The 16,250-nt window shown below is 36.2% G+C and overlaps 1 protein-coding gene across 3 annotated transcripts in view; it reads left to right on the top strand.

The window, feature by feature from the left end:
- Positions 1-709: 709 nt before the first annotated feature.
- LOC134534021 (argininosuccinate lyase) overlaps positions 710-16,250 on the top strand; it is a 34,530-nt gene continuing 18,989 nt past the window's right edge. Inside the window, exons 1-6 of one of the 3 annotated variants that reach the window (XM_063371915.1) lie at positions 710-907; positions 3,363-8,054; positions 9,161-9,274; positions 13,767-13,853; positions 14,558-14,641; positions 15,798-15,929. In XM_063371915.1, coding sequence (XP_063227985.1) covers positions 7,950-8,054; positions 9,161-9,274; positions 13,767-13,853; positions 14,558-14,641; positions 15,798-15,929 — 522 coding nt within the window. In that variant the 5' untranslated portion in view covers positions 710-907; positions 3,363-7,949. Of the gene's footprint in view, positions 908-3,362; positions 8,074-9,160; positions 9,275-13,766; positions 13,854-14,557; positions 14,642-15,797; positions 15,930-16,250 lie in introns of all 3 variants that reach the window. The other 2 variants (XM_063371926.1, XM_063371937.1) reach the window with 2 other exon arrangements.

The following is a 16,250-nucleotide window of genomic DNA, read 5'->3' as shown; positions in this document are numbered from 1 at the left end:
TACAAGAGGGAAAAAAATACATATTCGGGTATCTCCGACAGATATTAGGGTATATTCGCTAGGTAATGGGGGTTTTTATGTGGAAGACATTTATAAATCGAGTTTTGGAAATCTCGATTAATTTAAACTTATGTAACGATGGTGAAACACACGTCGGAATTAAACTTACGATTATTCTTCATATAGTTTTGTAAATCTCGTTTTGCAACAAAATTAAACCTGCTTGGTGAAACCGGCCCTAAATCTTCAACAAGTGTAGCATAGCTACATGTTCTTGTATCGAGGTTTTTTAAATCAATTTTTAAAATTATTCAGTATTATTGACGCCGACCGCCAATGCTCCTCTGTCGCATAGACCGCTATGCCTCATCAACGTCTCGCAAAAGCGTGTGCACCGAACGCGCCCGTGCGCGCAGCAAAGTGCAGTGCGTGCGACGAGGCGAACGACGTGCAACGAGTGCTGCGCCGGCGGAAGGATCCGGCCGGGTGTGGTATATCCTTCCGCTGCACTACAACAAATTATTTTGATTATGTTTTCCACAGGTTTTTATTAAACATTATTTTTCAGTAATTAATAATTAAGTCTTTGGTAAATCATGTTTCACTGTGCGATTTGTCCCGAACCTGGCCGGTTCAGTTTCCCGCGAAATTCACACGTTTCCTAGGGTTTGTCGGGCGGGGGAGGGGGGTCGCGCGCGGCGACACAGCTAGTGTCCTTCGAGAGCTCAACCAGGCCGGCAGCCTGCGCCCAACGCGGAACCTTCAACCTTTGCATTCACCGACATGTAGTTTTCCATAGTGTAATTTCTTTTCAACCTTTTGTACAGTTCCGCGGTCGGCCTCAATTTACCATGAGGTACTTAACTTAATTCAATCAGTGCTCCGAGATGAGTGTTCCACGTCATACGTAAGTACTGTGGGGAGAGTATGTGGTTTTACGTCGGCGCTTCACGCCCAACCTAGCCTACAGGCTACTTAGTTTTGGCCCGCACGGGGCAGCCAGCAGGCGACACGTGCCATCAAACTTAATAACGATTCAGTCCCTGGGACACACCTAGACACCACGTAGAGTCGCCGGAGACACGGGCCTACGTGTTGCTAGCCCAGTTTATCCAGAGCTAGGTATTAGTGTAGTGTATTGTGCTTCAAAATATCTTGTGCCATGTCAGAGTGTCTTTTGTAACTTTCGCGTCACGTATACGAGTCTGCCCCTCACGCGCATAAGAATCGTGAGCCGCCACTGAGGAAGTGAGCTGCGCGTGTGACTAGTCGCGTCGGGCAAACCGTTACGGCCAGAACGGGCAGCACCATGTATTGGGCTGTGCTGTATTAAATTCACCAACTATCTGAAGAAGTTTTGTGTTATTATTCAGGCGTCCCGAGTGGCCTCAACAGCTCGGGGGGCCCTACTGCGTTGACCCCTACCTCTAGCCACAAGGCCGAACCTTCCCTGAGAACACGAACCTAACAAAATCGCGTCTAAATAATCAGAGGTAGCGGGGACGGCGTCATTATAATAAAAATAATTTGCTTTGAAAATACTCCGCTAAAATAAGTAGGATATATTTGACTCTCATGGTTGGAGTTGGACTTGCTGGCGCATGTACCAATGTTGTGTTTAGTGGTAAACAACTTGCAGCTGGTTTTATTTATTTTATTTATTTATAGTTACGTTCCGTCGACCATGAATGAGCAATTGCTCAATGGTGTAGAACATGTCAGTATATACAATACAATACAAAATAAAAAATAAATCCATAACATAGTAAGATAAAAGTTATAAACAATATCATGATTATATACACATATCACAATTAAAGGGGTATAGCATACATGTATTGTACACATATAATATTAAGGTGTCCGTACACAAAGATATTTTATACATAAACACACAAATATACACATAACATAACTATTATATATATATATATATGTATATATATATATATGTATATATATATATATATATATATACACACACACACACACACATACACACAATTCAGATGTTAACACTCAAGTTATGATTATCAATACAATTTAAAAATTCATCAACAGAATAAAATGTTTTTGAGATGAGATATTCTTTTAATTTATATTTAAAATTTTTACTTTTACTTTTACATAGTTGTTTTAAAGTTAATGGAAGATTATTAAATAACTTCAAAGCAGTATTATATATGCCTTTCTGCTGTAAAGTAGTTCTTGCCCGAGTTATATGCAAGTCATCACATTTTTTAGTTTCGTATGGATGTATCGCTGAATTTGGCTTAAAAATATTCAGATTTTTATTTAAAAACACTAAAACTGAAAAGATATATTGACTTGGCAATGGGAGAATACATAGTTTATTAAAAAGTGGTTTGCATGAATCTCTTTGCTTGCTATTACAAATAATCCTTATGGCTTTTTTTTGTATTATAAAGACTTTAATAGCTTCCGAGCTATTTCCCCATGAAATTATACCATATTGCATTAGTGAGTGAAAATACCCGAAGTACATTAATTTCATAACCTCAACATCAACTTTCCCAACCATACAGCGAAGAGCTGGTAAATTAGAAATCATTAAAAAATATTTGGTTAGCAAGAAAACGTGAAAAGATAAAAATGTCTGGACGATATGCCTATGAGCGAAAATGTGCACTAAGATGCTGTCGTTCAAAACCAGAAGGGCAACGATTTTTTCGGTTCCCCCGAGGCAAGACCGATGTTGAAAAGTGTAGGTTAGTATTCTATTTACGAAAACAAACACCACCACACATCACCACCAGCCTCCAAGGACTCGATTATTGGAAGGGGCTCTGTGCCGTGTTATGTAATATACTGTAAATATCTTTTTCTTGTTTAATGTAATCAAATTTTCTCCTACATAATGTATATATTGTTGTACCTATCATTGTAAATAAATTGAGTGAATTTTTTTTTAGGGGGGGGGGGGTCCCCCATTAAAAAAACTGTTTATACTAAGTCTTTTTCATATCTTTGACTCTATCCATGGTTCTAAAATGTTTATAGTTTAAATTGGGCTGCGGCCTAGTGGATAAACTGTTTTCTTGTCCCCACTCCCCACGCTAACCCTCAATTGTAACGACTTAAAAACCGACAACATAACGTTCTACAAGGTGAGCTCCTTCGAGTTCCTGGAGAGGCCTAAGACCCGTGGGACGTCACCGCTCGCCATTGCATTTTTTTTGCATAATTACGAACATTGTTAATTATTTAGTTAGGAGTATATTGTGCAACCTATGTTATTTCAACCATGCCAATTTTGGACAAGCATATAATGCCATTTGTTGAAAAAATCTGTATAAACTATGATGCGTGTATTTGTAATGCTTTGTTATTTTCTCTTACAGATATGAGAAATGGACCACATTTGCTGGACCAACAACTCTCAATGCTTTACATGCCTTCATTTGTGAAGTTCATTTTGATGCCAGTCAATTCACAGATGAGCATAAGCTTTTCCTGATTCGGGGAGCTTTCAGTATACCCTGTGACAGTTATGGCACTACAGCACCACAAAAATGAGTGGGTGAAACCCTAACAACTGAAAAAATTACCTTGGTACATCTTTACACTATTATACAGCATGAGTTTGTTGTAACAGCGTTGTTTTTGATTGTTGAAATATAATTTTAACATTAATTTTGTAAATATAGGAAAACAAATTTTATTGGCATCAGTAAACATCGGTTTAGGTTTTGTGTCTTGTGAACAGTGAACTTTTTAATTTGTGATCTTGAATGAAATATAAATATATTGGTATAACATGTCTGAAGATACATTTTTTATTTACAGCAAATTCAATTTCCCCTTTCCTTTTTTTTAGAAAGTATTGCACATAAATGAGACATTCATTAATTCATTCATTTAAATAGGTTTCATATCAAACATCATGGTTAACTGTTTTTGCCAACTTTTGGACATTCGTTTCGACAGCTTGATCTACTAGGGCTCCCAGAAGCCAGATTTTTGCAAAACAGAGTACACAGAATTATTGATCCGTCTGGCTAAACGTACGCTCATGACTTAGGAAAAAACTGCTGTATTTAATTATTCTGCATTAGTTTTCTATATTCTGATTAAAAACCTGAATAGTTCAACAAATATTAACAGTGTTGATTATGTGTCACTCTTAGCCTACATTATATCCCAACCTTCAAAATACTTCTTATTCTGCAAAAAAAAATTCTGAGAAGTGGCGACTGGCAATGCAGTGCAACAGTGTAATTTCACTGAGTAGTTTGTAAAGTATAAACATGTTCTCGCTTCTCAACATGTTTATGTATAGTCTGTATGACTACACTGCTTCTCCGCCGATAGTTTACCTACCTAGCTACTGCTGCCTTGTGAGGATCTGCCAAGCAGGGGTTTGGTCGGGCTTGCAGTGTGCAGAAAGACGTCATGGTCTGTAAGAACGTCACATAGTTTGTGGTGAAACTCTCCCTCCCACCTCCTTGCGAAGCCAGCTTTATGCACTGGCCAACATTTAAGGCCCATTCTATAAGTGAGAATCTATTACAAAATGCAATTTTGGCCTATTTGTGTACCATGTAATTCAGCATTTTGAGGTGATATGTAATTAATGTTGAACTGTGTATAAAACTACAGAAGGATGGGGGTTGAAACTGTAAACCCAGTCGTGATAAAATTGGTTTTAATGGTAACAAAGTAGGATTTAGTCAGGCCTACAGGAGAAAAAAACTTTAGTAATGAACATGATAACTAGATTCATTTCATAACAGAACCTTCCTGACCTATGTGTCAAAAGTATAATTAAATGTATTCACACCTGGGTTAGAGGCCTGTATGTTTTTAAAATGTAGGTACGTTTTATACATGCGCATGGTAACTTAACCAAAAAAATTCTCACCAAAGTGATTCAATTCTGGCAATATATGGTTAACATGACAGATGTCGGGGTTTCATATGGTACAAACCAGATAATATCAGGCACCTTAAGAATATTAGCCTTTCTTTGCAATTGAAAGCTTAAAGAAGGTTAAGTATTTACCTAGTGTAACTTTTAGAAATAAACATGCAGAGATGCAATAGGTCCGAATTACGCCTGTTTGGATTTAGTACATAATTATTTGCCGAGAAAATTAATTACAAGTGTTTTATAAGGCAATATCAAAGTAATTGACCAATCTAGTTTTGGAAATAATAAAAAGTAACATCCTTTCTGAATAAAGTATTGCTTCTCTGCATCTTTGTTTACAAACAAATAGTTTATTTACTGTATGGCGGGAAAAACAAGCACGTGACAGCTAAAAAAAAGGGCTCCTAATGCGCATGCGCCACACGCTCGTTAGTTCAGGTTTTGCCACGACACACATGGTATCGCTCCATAGCAGTCTGCTTATTGCAACACGCGTTTAACATGGAAGTTACCACTCTTTCCGTAGGAGTAATGCTCGTTGATTGTAACTCATGATAACTAATGGTCAATTAGGTTAGGTTAGCTACATTATAAATACTTTAAAACTTTGTGGACGGTTGACGGTTGATTTGGTTAGGATAGCTACATTAAAGATACTGTGAAATCATGTAAATGGTTTTCTAGCCCTGGATAGCTACATACATATTAAAAAGTTATTTGCTAAGCAACCATAAAATGATTTTACAGTACATATTTTTAATGTAGCTTTACTTACCTAATATAACCAACCATCCACAATGTTTTAAAGTATTTATAATGTAGCTTACCTATCCTAATTGACCGCAAAATTTAATGCCTCACCGGTTTGTACAATGAGATAGAACAGAAGAAAAAAAAGTGAGCATGAACTTCGGGGAACTTCGGGTGTGGCTCTCTCGTCTGTGAAATGGATTCCCCATCATTTGAGGTTTCCAAATACCAAATGTTTGAATTTTTGTGAAGAAAAAAAAATTACTCTCGAAATGGAAATTTTTTCCTCTTAAGAGAGAAATTTTTGTTTTTCGAAATATAGTTAATTTTTTTGGTGAAATAATTTCCTAAAAACTGGAGGTTTTAGCGACTTTTGCCAAAATTAGAGTAATTTTTAGCCAATTTTGAATGTCAAGGTCAATATCAAGGTCAAAGTTCAGGGTCATCAAAGATGACCGCTGTGACATCATGACCCAAGATTGTCGACACAATCCACGCAATCCACAACCTGAACCCTGCCGCCGGAGCACCATTTATATACTAATACAGTTTTATTTTTAACTGTTGTTAACAGCTTAACTTTAATAAAGAACACACAGTCCAATCTCTGCCCATAAAAGTAAGGGTCGCACACCGATCAATCAAACATTAGCACTGCCCACTGGAGCCCGGCTGGACAGTGGGTCGTTCTTCTACCAGTCTCTGTCCGCTCACCACAGTCCTCGACCACTACCTCGCACCAATCACCCATGCCGTGCTGCAACACCAGCTCAAACTGTCGCTTGTCGCACCCTACTCGCTACCGAAGAGGCTCCCGAGACTCTCACGCAGAACATCCTCGCTGGTATCTCTACCAAGGAATCTCCTTCTCGGTCGCCAGGCATTCAGTCACGAACAAACGCTTCGATGTTGAGCGCAGGGATTGCGTTCACTTTAGTAATGACTGCAGAATGCAAATTGGTTCAAACTAGCTTCATGTGTTTGATACTTTAAATGATGACTCTCCAGGTAAGTGCTCTAAATCGTTGTGTAATTGGACTCATTATTCAGTTATTTATTATTAGTGCAAGATATAAATGTATTATTTTAGATTTTAGGTTTTTATTATGCTTCGTGCAAGTAAAATTCTCAGGTATCAAAGTTCCATGACGGTGGTAAGTGTAAAACTATGGCAATACACAATGGTCCTCGGATGTGATTTTATGTGCTGCTCCCAATTCTGAATTGACATTGGAAGTGACATCATTGTGGCTTGGCTGTGATGCTATGTGCAGTGATGCTTCGATCGAGATGGCTAACTTGTATCTTTCAGGCTGTTAGATCCCCTTCAGCAGACCGACAGGGTCCGTTGATCACTCACCTTTGTTAAGTGATGTCATGAATGACGACAAATTAAATGACTACCCAATGCACAAATATTTCATAGTTAATTTTTGAGGTCGTGAAAATATATTCCATGAAATCAAAAAAATGAATGAGTAAAATATGTTGTCTCATTAAAATAAACTCACTGATAAACTTTCGCTGGTTGAAATTGTATTTTTGAACATAAACAAGCATTTGTTGTAACATGTATTATCATTATTTATTCTTTAATTACATTATCTGCATAATTTATATTCCTACATACTGAAACAATTTTACAGAAATATGCAAGTATATGGTGAGTGTGTGATAATGAAAATAGCCAATATTTATTATATACTGTTGTTATTGAATAGCACATGGTCATAGCGAACATTTGCAGTTTTCTTGAGTGGTGCTTTTCTGCCATTTATTTCTATATTCTCTGTAACTCATACTGTTAAGGTATGCAATGAAGCATGTAGCTGGTGTGAATATGATCATTCTGCTCCTATTTTAGGAAGTGGAACAAGTCTCACTGTCCAAGCACAATAATTTATTGTAAAATTCAAGCACTGTAGAACCAGCAAACATTTGTACAGTCAAATATCAGAATGGGAGGCAGCACATACAGTATAGTTTCTGAAGACATGTTTATTTCAGCAAGGCCTTTAGACACATTCTATGTTTGGGTGGCACAGCTTACTAGGATATTGATGTTGATTCTTTATAACTTAGCTGTTCCTCTTACTTTTGCCAAATGTTATTGGACATAGCAAAATTCAGACTAGGTACAATGTTGAAAATAGCTACTGGTAGAAACAATGAGCGATAAATAATCTAAATTTTGTCCAATTTTGGGAGGGTAACTGATCTTCATATATTTAATGATAAAGTTAATGAATGACAATTGAAAAAAAATTGTCTTGGATAATAGTAGCAGTGGTGTTTTATTTTTAAAAATATGGGATATGAGATAAAGTGTTATGTAAGAATCAAAGTCCAGATGATATTTCAAACAACTGTTGCTGTGTCGTGTTGTGTGTTTAAGCATAGAATTATTGAAAAAGTACGTAACGATGAATTCCGTAAGTATCCTAAAAAATCAACCCATTCTGTATTTAACATTTGTGCTTGCTTTACTATGCACCTGTCTTGTACACATGGTGATTAAACTTCTGAATAGAGTGACAGTTATCATTTAAACTATAAAGTGTTTTATGTATTGTGTTTCTAAGTGTCACTAATTCTTCACTTTATTTGTATGTAAGTTTTTTTTGGTGGTAGTGATTGTTGGCTAAACTTAATTCATTTACTTAGTTTAAAAAAAATGCTGTCTTTTGATTTTATACTGCTTGAATGTCTGTACGTTATACATGTTAAATATTAATTTATTCAGTAAAGGTTTTTGAATTACATAGAGCACCACTCTAGCAGATTTTATAACTCAGATGGTACCTACTATAACTAGTACACTAGCAAAACCTTTCTCAAGATATTTGTGACGGAGATGATGTAAAAAACTAGCTTTGAACATTAAGAGCACATTCATTTATTGTGCTTCAGCACTGTCAGTCATCCACATATAGCATCTACCATATTGCACTGTAATAGCCACATCGACTTGTGAGACAATGCGGAAGTTACTACTCTCGATGCACTTATAGTGCAGTTCGTTCCTGGAATGTGGAGAACCAGTGGACACTGATTGCAGGCCAGTGTAGTTACTCCAATTCTTCCAAATTTTTAATTTTTATGTACAAGTAATCAAAGATTTTTTTCTTTGTTTGATAGCAAGTTTGTTTGCATTGTTTTATTTTTTGTCACTTAACAGAATTATTTACATAGCATTTTCATTGCTCACAAAAAAATCTTTGAAATAAAAATTAATCACAATCACAGTTACCAATTAAATATTGTATTTGTACCCAGGAACAAATTAATAAGTTACAAAAATATAGTGCAGTTTGTTTAAGAAAAAAAAGGGCATAAGTTGGATACAAAATTATTGAATCAAATGTGTTAGATATGAAGGTAACACAACTTTGCACATATATTATGTATCACTAAGTAATTAATACATGAAATGCAGTTCTGAGAAATGACTTAAATTTAAGGATATGCATAACTTGAAGACACACTGTAACACTTTATTTATGGGACTCTTTTTAAAAGGAAAAAGAATCAAAGCTGTGGGGTGGAAGATTTTCATCTGAAACATCACCTGTCCTTGAGAAATTGAATGCTTCCATAAAGTATGATTGGAGACTTTGGCGTGAAGATGTTAAGGTGAGTCTTATCTCGTTACCGAAACACAAACATGTCACCTTAGTATTGAAGTAATCAGTAATCATCTTACAAGAAACTTGTGAATGGTCAAAATGTTTCATGAAATGTACTATTAGTAATTGATAAGCAGGAGTTCTTTGAAGAAGCAATTGTTAATTTGCATGTACATGTGAAGCAAAAAAATTTAAATTTGAGTGGACCTATTTTGTTATTATACATTGACATTAATCTTTCTTTTTCATTTGTAGCCTAAATGTGGTACTTTTGTTTGTATTATTAGTTTGAGTGTTAAATCATGCTGCTTTAAATATTAGTGATTCCACTTGCATGTTGGGACATTATCTTAAGAGTTTAGAGTTATTAGTTAAGTGATCGGTACTAGTATTTTTTAACTTACTGTCATCATTCAGTGTGGTTGTTTTTACTGCAGCGAGTAGCAGATGATCGTTTGTGGATATGGTATGCGCTCCAATCTTCTTAGACAGGTCGGATGCGGTACAATTATATTTTTTCAAGGGCAGATGACAGGCCTCTAGTCCACGTGTGCACTGCAACACTAGGTTACAGAGGCAGCCAGATGCAATACCAACTAGCTAAACTAAGACTTATGATGATTACACAGGAACATTTGGAATTACCTTTGTTGGAAAAAATTAGAAATTTATATTGTGTTTCTCTTTTATTATATTGGCTTTACATCTCCTTCATGAGGCCATTAGTGATTGATACTTACAATACAGTTCTGGAGATTTGTGGAAAAAATTGGCCATTTGAGTGTTTGCCTGGAGTGACTTTAAAATCACGTAAAAACAAAATATTAAACTAGGAGGTTTTAAGTCGCCTAAGGCGATAAATATAACAAACTCTTATATACATGAATATTTTTATTAAAAATTTAATTTCTTTTAATATTGTGCAATTGAAAATTATTTCTGTTATATATTTATATGTATGATAAAAATATTTATCCAAACATTGTATGTATGTATTCATGTATATAAAGTGCATCTGTGCTATTTACCGATAATTTTAACTGCAAGAAATTAAGTGACAACAAAATAAGAATTTAATGCAAAAATTCAAAAGGGGCATAACTTTAAAAACAAAAAAAACTGCCAATAGTCTTTTGAGTATCCAACATATATATCTATACATAAAAGACAATAACACCAATGGTTTTATAATAAAATTATGAACTTCAAAAATATATAAAGCATTTTTAAAAAATAAAAACAAAGATTTATGAAAGGACTTAAGTACAATATTCAAAATATCATCAAAATATCCCCAGTGATGCAAACTTAATATTTCCATAAAGGAAAACATTTTCTGTTTTTCGTTTGGAGCTAAACTTTCTTCGATAAAAGCCTTTTTAGTCATTATAAGCATAGATATTCGTAAGGCGCCCAAGGCACCCATTGAAAAATGATGAATGTAACAATCACTTTAATTTACTAATTAATTTTTGTTCCACTTACATAGCTGTATTTGAAATGTTAGTCTATTGTTAACACTTCCATTTTCTATTTTATACACATCCCTAAGAAGTAGGCTAATATTTGTGCTTCATGATACGCTTGTCTCCAAGGGACACACATCTCTCTGACGTTGCAGAGTCGGTGAGTCAGTGATGAGCGTAACTATGTATAGGATAGACTGGGACCCAAATCCCACGTCCTCCCCGAATGTCAGTACGTTGTACCCCCACGCCACCTCACTCTGTTGCGGTGCGGCCACCTCTGTGCGGAGGCGTGTGAGAGTCATCTGTCCGAGAGCATTCACAGGTGCGCCGACTCACTCCTGCTCTGCACAATAAAAATACAGAGAATACTAAACTAACATCACTCGTGTCACAGAGACGCCAATGGAAACAATTGTAGTGAACGGGCTTTGGGTGCGAGCCGTAGCTTCGCACAAGGGATGGGTGGGGGAGGGGGGGGGGGGTCATGACTAGGTCACGGGCAGGGGCGGACGATAGTACATGCTCGGCCATGGTCGAGACTCCCTGGCTCCCGAGAGTCATTGCGTCGGCCAAGACCGCCAGTGCTGATGCTGGCCAGGCTTCCAAACCGTTACCTAAGGGACTTTATTTCAGTTGAAGTGAAGTTACAACAATACAAGTGCACTCATCTATACTTATATTATAAAGCTGAAGAGTTTGTTTGTTTGTTTGTTTGTTTGAACGCGCTAATCTCAGGAACCACTGGTCCGATTTGAAAAATTCTTTCAGTGTTGGACAGTACATTTATCGAGGAAGGCTATAGGCTATATTATATTATCAATAACATTGGGGATCCTTACTAAAAGTCCAATTTAGAATCAAATGCGTTGGAGGGGGTTATATACAACATGCAGTACACGTACGAAGTGTGTGTTGACAATGCCACAGGCGCTAGAAGTTTATTTTCTATTGCCTATTAACATTGTTGCCATGCACTAGATGCTTTATCATTCTTAATTTTCCCATTCAAGTAAAAAACACCCGTGTGATATTAACAACGAAGCAATCAGTACCCTCATAAGAGTTCAGTTAGTATTTAAATACTTTTTATCACTTTAAATCGCAAACCTAAACTATTGTTTGTTTTCCTCTCTGTGTTTAATTTGTTTTTTTTTCTTTTACTAGAATTATTTTTATTAATTTTAATTAATTTTCATTTTTCGGACCATCAATAATTTTCCTCTCCCGTTACAATTCTGACAAGGACTTGTGTGTGTATATATATATAAGCGAAATACCACTCACTACACCCGATTGACTAGAAATTTAGCATAGTTACTCATTTTGTGATGTAGACGCTCACTAAGAACTGATTCTGCGGAAATCTGATCCCAAGGGGAGTTTCGGGGGCGTAATATAGCAAAGTTTCCAGTTTTTGGTAGGAAATCACCATGGCAACGACTATTTCATTGTTAGTGCAGTCCTCATCACCGTTGAAATTTTGCGGGTACTTTAAATATCAAAAATTGCCCTTTTTTTCAAGTATATATATATATATATATATATATTTTACAGACTTGAAACTTCACAGTAATATTTCTTATGTTACGCAGGATGACATTTTCCGAAAATTAGATCCAATGGGTGGTTAAAACCAGGCAACAGTGGGTACTTTGTCTGCATGAGAACAGGATTTTGCATTGTTCATGCCTTCTGCATCTCCATGGCAACGGGCATGGTGGGGCAGTGGCGTACCCACAAGGAGGGGCATGTATAATGAGCAGCGCAAAAGTGATCTGCCTTTAGACTACTGTAGCGAAGTACGGGTACATCAGTTGTACGTTGCGTGCACGAGTCGGGAAACCATCGGTGCTATTCATTTTCTCTCCGGTACATTATACAGCATTGTAATAAATTTTCACTGAATTTGTTTTTATTTACCATTACTGTAAATGGGAGACGTGGCTTAATTTTTTTCCATTAGTATAGCCGTGCAAAGCCGGGTCGGGCAGCTAGTTATTATATATAAAGTACTAAGCAGTGGCAGACACAGAGAGGGGATGATAATGGGATATATCCCCCACTGCCCCACAATTTTTTGTGGAAATATTTGTTAAATATCCCTGAAGGCAATTTGTCAGTTTGGGCGATGCAAGATGAGCTGTTAGAACTCCAGAAATTTCAACTGCGTCACCTAGGGCAGGGGTCAGCAGAATTTCGAGTGAGATCAGCCAAATATCAAGTAAACAGATTCTCCGAGTTTTAAAGACCTGCAACATGTATTTTTTCTGTATCTGCATGAAATTTTAAGACAATAAAAAAAAAGAGTTAAGATTAAAATAATTTATTCACAAATTCAATGTTTTAAAAATAAAGGCTACTTAGGAAAAAAAAACTACTTAAATGTAAAAAAAATATGGTTGTCATTAGTAGAGTTCTACTGATAAAACAAGAAAAACTAAATTATTTTAATTAATTCTTAAAATAAAAAAAGCACCCGGGTGACTGCGGTGGCCGGCACGAGCATGTTGAGGACATGCCTTGTGATTGGGCGGTTTCATTTTCTTTGGCTTTTTTTTTTTGTGCTGTGGCAGCGCAGAGAGTTGCAGAGCCGTGCAATCCCGTGAAGAGAGCCGCGGTCTGCCGACCCCTGACCTGGGTTTACTACTGTATGCCCATGTGTCAGTGTTAGTGTCAGTATCACTGTAATTTTTCTTAATACACGTGTTCAAATTTTAAATCACTTACTCCCCCTTCCCCACCCCCTCCACACACACACACACACACACACACACAAATCCTGTATTCGCCACTGGTACTAACTACTTACATTCAAGCATTGTACTTACAAATGCGACACAAGAAGTTTCTCTTTAAGAAAGAGTTACAAATTATTAATTGAATTTCATGCTAGTGATTTAATGATTTGTAGTTTGTGATTGCACAATAGTTTCAATAGTTCTCGAAGAATAGACTAGGAATACCTTGCCATATTCTAATAATTATAAACAGGTTCCTATTTCATTGAATAAGTGCGTGTTTCGGTTGCAGGGAAGCAAGTGCTATGCACGTGCCTTGCAGAAGACGGGTATTCTCACGCAGGAAGAGCTAACTGTGATACAGGATGGTCTCAGTAAGGTGAATGTTCCATCATTTTGGCATTCATTAGCCATTCTGAACACCAATTGTGACTGCAATCCTCATAGTTACAGACCTTACAACAATTTCATTTAAATTATTCTTAGTTCTTATAAATATATCTATTATGTTCGTACTGTAAATATTTGCATGGAACATATTTTTGTGTTATACTGCTGCACTTTTTCAGTTATTGGGATGCTGCCCACAGATTTTGTTTTAGGGCAGTGGCAAATTCGGCAATTGAAATTTTTAAAAATAATTGTCAAGGGTCAAAAAAAGTGTTAGTTATGGTCCCACGCACGATCAACATCAGTATGGTGGTCGTTCATATTTCATTAAAATTTATAGTAAAAATAAATAAATTATATAGGGAAATAGTTTTTAAATACATAAATTTACTTTTTTTTTTTGTGTTCCAGAAAAGAGATGTTTCTCAGGAAAGGTCTACCTCTGAAATATCATCAATTTTGTTGGCATCGTTATCAGCAAAATTGTCTTACACAATAAGTATATACTAATATGCTTCATAAAATTGATTGGCATTAGTATTGACAGGAACCAGTTAGCCTGAATTGAGTGTTAAGTTGTGCGGAAAGTATTGTAATACAAATCCATACTCATGAGAAAGTGTAAAATAGCTGTGTTTTTTTTTTAAGAATAATGATGTATATATTCTAATCTAAAATCTGATGTGCTCAAAGGTTGAAGAAGAGTGGTCAAGTAACAACTTCAAGATCAAGAGTACAGATGAAGACATTCACACAGCTAATGAGAGAAGATTAAAGGTGAGAAAATAATTACTAGCTTTGTTTATATTTGTAGTAAAATTAGTTGAAGGTGGTATTCCGAAGGTGGTCACCCTGCTTACAGTATGACATCAGCCCAGTTACATAAAAAAAATATTAATAAGAATTAAAAAAAATATACATTTAAATAAAATTATATATTATATATTAAGTAACAAAATTATAAAACCAACCCTAGACCACATCAACTAATAAACTCACATGTGAAATGTGTGGATTGCACTTATTCACAGCAATAAGCGTGAGCATCACAAATGAACATGTAAGTGAGATTTTTTTTTCAGTCTTTACGTTGCTTTGACAGTTACATGGTAGACAATAGTCCTGAATGGCTGCGATCATTCAGGCGTTATGCGCGTATGATGAAATGACTAAAAATAATGTGCATGGCTAAAAATAATGAGTACATACCACATAAGTTTCAAAGGTGTTCGGAGCCCATGATGCAGTGTAAAACCCTATTAAACAAACTTGGATTACAAATACTCTTCCGTAATAATTTTGTACTGAAAAATACCTACTCTGTGCTATTTATAAATGATTTAACGATGAGTTTAATTTGTAGTCACCCCTATGTTGTTAGTTAATTTTGTAATTTTTCATTATCAAAGTAAGTGCACCAAACAGTAATATGTTTCAGTGACATGACTTCAAACAAGAATTAAATTTAATTGGAGCTAGAAAGAAATACTGCAAAATCCAGAAGAAAAATAATTTTTGTGTTACTGGACCAAAGAAATGTGGTTTAAAATGCAAGAGAGGTATGATTACAATATGCAAGAAGGGGTTGATATTAGTTTTGTGTAACAAAATACAAAAAGTGAGAGGAGATCAAAGAGCATGCAGTTGAGTTAGGGGCAAGGGTATATCCAGGAGGTGGGCAGCTGACCTCCTCCCCTGCCTTTCCCAAGAGGGGAAAAAATTAAAACAAGGAGCAAAGATTATATCGATAGAAAACATTTGTAACAAACTATGATTCAAATTTTTTTTTTTTTAGTGAATGATATTCTTCCTTTTGTTATGTGGCATAGTGTATCCTCTTCCCTCTCTTATGAAAGAGGTTGAATTCTGAAAAATGACCCCCTTCTCCTGTTTTAAGCTGAGTATGATCTTGGTCGGGGGATGTTTCTTTCAGGAGCTGATCGGTGGCGTAGCAGGAAAACTGCACACGGGACGCAGTCGAAACGATCAAGTCGCCACAGACATGCGTATTTGGCTGCGAGACAAGATGGGAACTCTTAATTCGTTCATTCATGACTTTATACAAGTGGGTAGTGCGTTTGTGTGGCACAGGCAGGGCCATCAAAAATGAAGGAGAGAGGTGGGGGTGACATCATCGGAGTCCTGGTTAAGTTTGGAGATTGTTAATAGAACAAGTGTAGATATTTGAAAGTTGTACATTAAACAGGGAGGAGACCAACTAAATTATTTGCCCCCCAGCCCTACGTTTCTCTTGATGGCTGTGGCTGCAGATTTTTTTTTGGTGTAAATATGATTGTGGGTAAGATAACTATGGTTAATAAATGTGACTGGTAGAATAAGTGTTTGGGGCAACTAGAGTGAAGGAGAGAATTTCTTCTTTCAGATA

This window comes from Bacillus rossius, chromosome 1 (genome assembly GCF_032445375.1).
Source record: "Bacillus rossius redtenbacheri isolate Brsri chromosome 1, Brsri_v3, whole genome shotgun sequence".
In the NCBI taxonomy this organism is placed as follows: Eukaryota; Metazoa; Arthropoda; class Insecta; order Phasmatodea; family Bacillidae; genus Bacillus; species Bacillus rossius.
Note: the sequence above shows the minus strand (reverse complement) of the source record. Positions and strands in the feature narration are given on the sequence as shown.